General features: G+C 32.9%; 1 protein-coding gene across 1 annotated transcript in view; it reads right to left on the minus strand.

Annotated features, from left to right (window-relative positions):
- Positions 1 to 8959, minus strand: part of LOC117171121 — a 259952-nt gene that overhangs the window by 22994 nt on the left and 227999 nt on the right. The window contains exon 9 of the mRNA XM_033358174.1: positions 7675 to 7756. Within this exon, the coding sequence (XP_033214065.1) occupies positions 7675 to 7756 (82 nt within the window). The remainder of the gene's footprint in view (positions 1 to 7674; positions 7757 to 8959) is intronic.

Consider the following 8959-nt stretch of genomic DNA (forward strand, 5'->3'; position numbering starts at 1 on the left):
AAGAAGGATGACGTTTCTAATGGGGTTACCGCGTCTTTTGCTTCTGTAAGCGGCTTTTGCTGCCTCCAACAGCTGGCAGTAGTAGGCAGCGTTAACCGTACGCCGATCATATAGGAAATCAATGAGCAACACTCCTCTGTAGTCGAAAAAGACGGTCGCGAGGACCTTACCGGCTGAGAGACGGGTTTTGGCTTTCACCGGACCGGCTTCGTCTTTCCTTCGCCATTCTTTACTCGCCATCTTGGACTCGGGAGTGTAATGATACACCCATGTTTCATCACATGTCACGATATGCTTCAAAAAAGTCTCTCCCTCCCGCTGAAATCGATTCAGATGTCTCTTACTGATTCGCAGTAGCATGTTTTTTTGATCTTCGTTCAATAACTTCGGGACCCATCAGACAAAGATTTTTTTGAAATCAAGATGATTTTTGATGATTGTTTGAGCGCTTCCATAGCTAATGCCCATCTGTAAAGCGATTTAATGAATAGTGAACCGCCTGTCACTTTCAATAAGGTCACGAACTGCACCAATGTTATCGCCAGAGACACTTGATCTTGGACGTCGATTATGACTCACATTTTCCACACTTTCTCGTCCACTCTTAAACTTTTTGGCCCAATCAAACACTTGAGTTTTAGACAGAGTATCATCCCCATACTGATCCTTCAATCGAGTCAAAATTTCGCACGGTCTAACGCCTTCTTTAGTTAAAAACTTTATTATAACCCGTTGTGCAACGGACGCTGGAACCTGTTGCTCACTCATAGCTGTACTAACGAATTGACTGAGTCAAACAGCTCACCAAGTGTTTTACCCACTCCTAATACACTACATTACAAGAACCTACACTGTGAGAGTGCTTGCGATTGGCTCAGAAAAGTATTTGTAAAATTCCGGTTTATATTTGATCCACCCTCGTATTTAGGCAATACCCGTGGCCGCCAATTCACTTCACAGAGTCCTGAAATAGATAAAAGCAGGTCTACGTCTCATGTTTTTTCTCTCTCTAGAGCCCATTTCAGTTCTCCCCAAAGTGTTACCGGTCCATTTCTATATGTCGATTGCAGGGACGTCCGTTAGCATGTTTGCTACCATTCCCCAGATTTTGAACACAAAATATTTATTATTCCAGAACAAAGCCGGGGGAAACTAAAACTGGTAAAATCTATAATTTTCTAAGTATCAGATGCCCTTATTGTTAGTAAATTGGGCTAAATCCGAAATTGTCCGCCGCCTGATATTTAAAATTCAGAGTATCTAAATTCTAAATTAAAAAGAATTGAAGTTTAGACCATTGACGTCTCTCATTTGGTAATTGTGAATTCTATTTTATTAAAGCTCTTTCGGCTTCAATGAATACATACTCATAATGTGTTTTGCACTTTGCACTTAATCAAAGTATGTCCGAAACGCCAAATTTTCTATATTATGTTGAACTGCGGTGGCGCAAAAGGTTTTTAGTGAGAAAAGCTCGGCTTTCGATAAAAAATGGAAAAAAAAAATTAATTCTTATCAACTCTTTGTAAATTAAAATTTATTAACGCCTTCAGGATTGGTAGAAAAATCTGTATGAGGTTCAATATACATGTGAGTGAAGCAAATATGCACTACCGCTACTGAAATGTAACATGCATTGGTGTAGTGAATTTAATATACAGGTCAGTACAACAATGTGCGTAAAAACTCAACCTGCTTTCATTTCTTTAAATCATCTCAAATATTCTCAAATAAATTAATAATCTAGAATTCGTCGACTCAGTTGTTATTTATAATGAAAGTGCAATGTACAGGTAAAATTGTTTTCCTAAATTCGTTCTAAATGGTCAAAATTTAAGTCGAATACAGTTAATTGTAGGTTAAGTCTGTTATTTATTTGCTTAATTGAACTTTTCGACTTGAAATCCAATTTTATTTTTGGTTAAGAGAAAGAGGGTATCATTTTTTATTATTTAGAATCGAAAATTACAGCTAAACTTATTTTAAATTTGTGAAAAATGAAATTATATGATTTTTCTCGCAAGTGATTAACGTGAATGTATATGAAATTTAATATACGTGCTCTTAATGGGGATTTCATATGCTTAGTATATTAATTTTCATACACATGGGTATATTAAAGTTAATATTATTTTTAACAGGGTAGGATTAATTTTCACAAAAAAACTTTTAATTTTAGACTTCCCCAGCCCCTTGTATTTAGTCCGAAAAAGATTTTAAAAATGCAAATGAGCAGTTTTAGGTAAAATTCATACTGAAGACGGTATTTTTTCTATTTTTCCACATTAATTTTTTTTATTTGATAATTGACAAGTTTGAAAGTATTTATAATCTAAATTTCAATTGTTCAATCATTATTTTTCCCCCAGTAAATCGTAAGAAGTTACTATTATTTATGATAAATAATGTAGTTGATGAATCCAAATAATAATATTTGTGTTTGACATACCGAGTCGAAATATAGGCCCTACTTTGATGCTTCAAGTAAAAGTATTGTCCCTACTTTGCGGCTGTTTATTCTACTAGCTCCTACGTAGCGCTCGTGACGGATACTTTGTTGTTTTCTCTAAAATTCCATTATCAAATTTCGTGAAAGCAACAGTTAAATTGGTTTTAAATAATAAATATTAAAGTGATAACATAGAAATGGGTTCAAGAGGAAAGAAGTTTGTCCTAATCTGGTGGCTGCAAGCAAAAGGAAAAATGCAAACCAGCACTAAGATTTTAAAGATAGTTACAAAGAACCCAGATCCAACCCCCCCCCCCCAAAAAAAAAGGTATCAAACACACGAAATTAATTTAATAATAATAATAATACTTTTAAATGGCAAATATTAAAAATAAAGAAAAAAAATCTACTCCAGAACCTTGAAACTTAAAGAATTTAAATTTTATTTTAAACTGACAAAATTTGTATTCACCAAAAATTCTGATATTAAAACATTTTTTTTAATCAACGCCTTTAAAATTTCAATTATTTGTGTTTAATTCAAATCACATGAGAACTAATAATTTTTAAATTGCTCATTAAACTTTCCCAAATTCCACCAATTTTCTTCGAATTTTAAAAACATGACAAAAGTACAATTTCCTTTAAAAAACAACGTATTTCCCTCTCGAGAAATTCTGCGATTTCAAGTGTAGGTCCCTGCTGACTTCAAATGGATTCGGTTAGCGAAGATTGTCTTTTGTACGTTATACTCCAAAAAACCGAAGTTGATTACAGTTGACTTGTAACCACTCTCAATGAGATCACCGATGGTATAAATATATATCAAAGATTTGGATGTAACATTTACATAAAATAATAAATTGTTTCTTTTAAAATGTCATATTTTTAAACCAATTTATTTCTTAATGCCGAGGGGTCGATCACTACAATATTCATGATATATTTACTCAATATTCCCATACACGTAATTTTTCAATATTCTTGGTATTCTGGATATTCTTTCTAATCTTAGATATTTTTGATATTTCAAAATATTCCGAAATATCCCGAGATATTCACAAATATTCTGACATATTCCTCAATTTCCCTTCGCTCTGTACTTTTCTAAATAATTCAAATTATTTTTAGTGATTCTAAAAAATGTCAAGAAATTCCAAAAAAGTTTATGGTTTACTGTGTAATTACAAAATGTGTTCAAGTGTTTCAAAGGATTTTAATGAATTTCCAAATAATTTAACTGGATTTAACAATTCTTTTTAATTAAAAAAGATTAAAGTTTATAAATGAATTTCAAAAAATTTCAAGTAATTTTAGTGAATTTTAAAAAATTGTAGAAGAATTTAAGAAAGTACAAGAATTTTCAAGAGATTTCAAAGACTTTAAAATGCTTTTTGCGAGTTCAAGAGATTTTTAGTCATTTTGAGGAATTCTCTGGCACTTCAATCGATTTAATATAGTTTAAAATTTCTAATCATTTTTCGAAAATTCAAAAGAGTTTAAGGATCTTCACGTAATTTAAAAATATTTTTATGTATTTAAAGAGATTTTCAGGAGTTTCAAGGGATTTAACGAAAGTTATTTGATTAAAAATTTTTTTAAGTTTATAATCGAATTCCAAAGTTTTAAAATTATTTAAAAGAGTCCAAGATATTTTTAACGAATTTAAGGAATTTTAAGTAACTTTTAGAATTTTCCAGGAATTTCAGTAAAATTTAAATGAGTTTTAAGATTATAAGTTTATTCTAAAATATGAATAATGTTCTTAAATTCTTCAAAGTCTGTTAAATCTTTTTAAATCTTCGGAAACTTGTGGAAATCCTTAAAAATCTATTAAATTTCTGAAAATATATGTAGAATTTTTTTAATCTATCAAAATATCTTGAAATATTGTTGAATTAAGTTTAAATCTTGATTAAGCACATAAAGTATACAACAATAGTTTGTAATATTTCTAAAATCTAAAATCTTAGTACACATATTATTATACAAAAATTTGCAGATGGCCTTGCACAACTGTAGGTTATTTTTTAGATTTTTTTTTGCATACTTCAAGCTAGGCTAGCCGAGAGGCTTTAGGCGTTAGGAATGCGAAACTTGAGTCCGAACCCTCGCGGCGAATAAAAACTTTCATAGCGTGCGATTATAAATAGTGTAGTGATTGTGTAATAGTATATAATTATTTCCTTAAACATGTTAACAAATATTAGAGTATAATAGTAATAATATAATACAGAAAATTAATTTTTTGTGGCGAAAAATCGGTTATGATTGTATAGAACTGTTCTCTATAGTTCGGGACTAGTTCAACGCTACGTAAAACAAAGACGATTTTAACTTTTATTAAATTACCCAGCGTATCCTCTACTATAGGATTAGTTCTATAAAATAATTAGATATTTTTTTCCGTGTGCAAAATAACTTTAAACATTACGCAAATGTCAGTATGTCTTCTTCTTGCTCCATTTTGTTAATTTTTCGTCAAATAATTTCATTCTGTAAAGGGAGGTAGAGTGTGGAGCGATAAATTAGAAACAAAAACTAAGCCTCTATTTTGACGCCCCAAATGAAAGATTCGGAAATTTTGCCCATAAGAGCGCTAAAGTAGAGGCAAAAATCGTATGGCAATATCCTGTACTTTACAACCTTAGCTCCTACAAATATTAGCGTGAAGAGTCTCAAAGTAGGGGCTGTATTTCGACTCGGGATATTTTGCATTTGTTTAGAAATTTGAGGTTGTATCATTTTTTTCACAATATGCCTTTTATTGGGAAAAACGAAAAAAATTCAAGTTTTTTCGAAAATCGTACAGCTTATCGCTTATTAATCAGTATTTTCCTATTTAAATTAAATTGATGTTCTGAGATTAAAAAAACCTGAATAATAAGGTGGATAGTGTAAAACATTCGAAAAAACTAGATTTTGTTCCACGTTTCCTATGAAAAGGCGCAGGTGAATGATTACTGCTTGAAAATGTAAGAAGTATAAATTAGATTAAAATCCAAATTAAAAATAATATTTATTGTTCAATACTCAAATTGATGAAAAATCCTGTTAAAAACACAAGAATCCAACGACCAAACAGGTGCCGTCTCTTTGTTACCGGAGATTCAACCCGGGTGGAAATTATAACTTGGTTCTTAAGAGGTCATGTCTAGATTTCCTATTTTCTATAGAGGCCCTAAAGTGGCAATCTATCGAGGGTGCAAAAGTCACACACAGCTAGCGAGGTAATCAGTAGGCAACCCTATGAGGGCCGATTAATAGGGCCTTTTTAGGATCTAGGTAGTCCCTCATACACTAAGAGAAAAAATACTTCCGAATCAATGAAATAATGTTTTGAAGCATCAAATGGAGTTTTCGCGCCCGGCCAAATGCATATGCTATTATTTCTTATTTTGTTGAATAAAATAAAATATTATTAAATCATTAAAATATTGATCATGCTTTAAATTCTGAAGTGTGGTGCTATGGTTGCAATAGTAAACAAAATTTCTAGCACATTGCCATAATCTATTACCAGAAATTCTTGATTCAAAGAAGGAAAATATTAATCCAAGTGTAAAATACATTTTCTTTGCAAAAGTTCACTCTAAAGATTGTATACCTTTCTGTAACCTCTGATAAACACTTCTCCGTTTTCTCGTATTTTTATTGACATTGAACTCTAAACTATACTCCGCACGTTATTCTAAAATTAAACTGATTATTAAACTTGGCTAGAGAAGACTTATTACTAATAACTAAAGACAAACGCAGTATATTAAAATATCCGCAGGCGCCGAGAATAGAACGCACGCACCACACGCTTATGGGTCGAACGCCTAATCCCCATAGCTACGATGCCACGCTGAGTGCAATATCATAAATGCTTGACGGCATTCATCCGATACTTTATAAATTAGGGAAAAAGGTTTTTGAAGCTCGATTTGTTATATGTGATTTTGAAACGTACTTACATTATTTCAAATCAAATCAATCTTTAAGAAAAAAATATTTCAAATTTTTAAGGCACCAAATGTTAAAAATTGTTTCAGAAAAAAATGAAAATTTCCAAAGTTTGCATCTCGGTAATTTTTTAAATTTTTTCTTTTTTAAATTCAAGTATGATTAAGCATAAGAACATTAATGTAATTTTCTGCACTCACAGCTGTATTGCCCGTTTTACCTGTCTAGGGCTTTACAAGGTCCCCTCGAGAAAATAATTAATTGATAGAAATTGTTTTTTAAATATATATTTATGAATAAAGCTTTTTATCTAGTTTAATTAAAAAATATAGTGCTAAAAAGTGAATACATAAGAATTTTAAGTCGAGTATCACACGATAATAACCTGTCGAGGGCCAGCAGAGGGAAAGCCTAGATACTTCCAGCTAGAAAATCTGGCTGCGGCCTCGTAAGAGCCAATATTTAGTTTAGGCATAAAGAGGCAATGTCTACCCGGGGAATGAGCTAATTGCTAATTGATAATTGCTAATTGCTCATTCGATTCTCAGGTATCAAAGAACTTGTCAGTCATCGACTAAAAATAATTCATGCATGTGGGGGGGGGGGGGGGGGGTTATATTGTGTGTCCTTAAGTGGTGATTAGCCTTTAATTTGCAAAAAGTTGATAGCAATTACATCTTTTTTAGGACTAAAATCGTAAATTGGCACTGAAATTATTTTAAAATTTATTTTTAAAGAAGTTTATTAAAGGTCCTGCGGCTTTGAAGATTACGTTCAAAGTGCGACTCTCGCGCTCAACAATCATTGGGTGCGACGAGGCAGGAAAATATTGATTACAGGAACCATCTCGACTGGCGACTGCGAGAAAGAGTCCCATCTCGTGTGATTTTAGTGGAAAATCTCTATGAACGAGCAAGGAGAAGATCCGCGACATCGTTTATAATTTTACATTTCGCGAAAATTGTAAAAAAAATTAGTATTCTTAGAAAACACAAATTAAAAAAAAATGTATTTTAATACGAATAAAATCAATACGAAAAACGTTACTTTTGACATATTCTCACAAATATATTCAAATTATAATCAAGTTTCACGGTTATTGGAACTGACAAATTTACCAACATAATTAATTATATTTTAATTTGCTTTGTAGTGCTACAAATAATTTGGTTACAAACATTAATTATATTTCCGTCTAAAAAAATTATATATTTGTTTTCTTGTTTCGGTGGTTACGACCTTAACTAATATCGGAACAAAAAGTTATTATTTATAACCTGAAACAGATGGACAGGGGCCACTACAGGTGGAGGCGGAGAAGGCGACCGCCTCAGGGGGCAAAAGGCTAGGGGCAGTCGCCTAAGAAATATTTTTCATATACTAAATGACAGGAATTAAAAATTTTTTGTTAAATTAGATTCTACGAGAGTTTAGAAAGTGAATAAGATGCGCAAATTATATCGCAAGGGCCAGGGGTCGAGTTTATATATTTACTGACAAGAATAAGAATTCTAACATTTCTCAAATTAGATTCTAGGGAATTGTAAGGTCAGAACAAAGTGTGGTACTTAGTACAGGTGTAATCAAAGCAGTATATTTTCTTATGCATAGGGGCTGTGGGTAAGCGAAACCCCTGGGGAAACATAATTACGAAGTCAACAATTTGCTAGACTCCACGTAGAGAGTAACCGTCGAAAAGATAGTGGAGAAACAATCCCCCCTCCGTGGTTCGAGAAAATCGTCAAAGTTTTTGTAAAGTTCACATCGTATGAGAAAATGTTTTCATATTTTGAGATGGTTGATCGAAAAGCAGAACGCCTCTTCGGTGCTCAATATCGTAAACGAAAAGATGAACGCTGTGAAGAAAACAAAAAAATGTTTCATTATTTAAATATTTCAAAAAAGCGATTATACACAAGAGATTCTTCTAGCTGCAAGTAATGAAGTTATAGAAGCTGTTGAGCAAGTCCAGAAACATGAAAATAAGGTATGTTTTTAGGCGAACTATAAGTACTAGGCAGTCTGATAAATCCCTGAAAAATGAAACACGGACACGTTTTTTTGGCCAAAGTCGGTTTTATTTTTCAACATACTCTCCTTTTAGGTCGATACAGCGAGTCCACCGATTTTCTAACTTTTTGATACTGTCCGAAAAGTACTCGATCGGAAGGTCTCCAAAATGCGCCTCAGTTTCAGCTATGAGCTCCTCATTCGAGTAAAAACGCTTACCGCTGAGCCATCTCTTCAGGTTAGGGAACAAGTAATAGTCGCTGGGGGCCAGGTTTGGTGAATACGGTGGCTGAGGAACCAATTCGAAGCCGATTTCATGCAATTTTGCTTGTGCAACTAAGCATGAATGAACAGGCGCATTGTCGTGATGATAAAGCGGTTTTTTCTTCTTCAAATGCGGTCGTTTTTCGGTGATTTCGATTTTCAATCGGTCCAATAATGATTAATAGGATGCTCCGGTTATGGTTTTACCTTTCTCAAGATAGTCCACGAATATTATGCCATGTGCATCCCAAAATACGGAGGCCATAACCTTTCCGACCCATTGTTGCG

This window comes from Belonocnema kinseyi, chromosome 4 (genome assembly GCF_010883055.1).
Source record: "Belonocnema kinseyi isolate 2016_QV_RU_SX_M_011 chromosome 4, B_treatae_v1, whole genome shotgun sequence".
Taxonomy (NCBI): Eukaryota; Metazoa; Arthropoda; class Insecta; order Hymenoptera; family Cynipidae; genus Belonocnema; species Belonocnema kinseyi.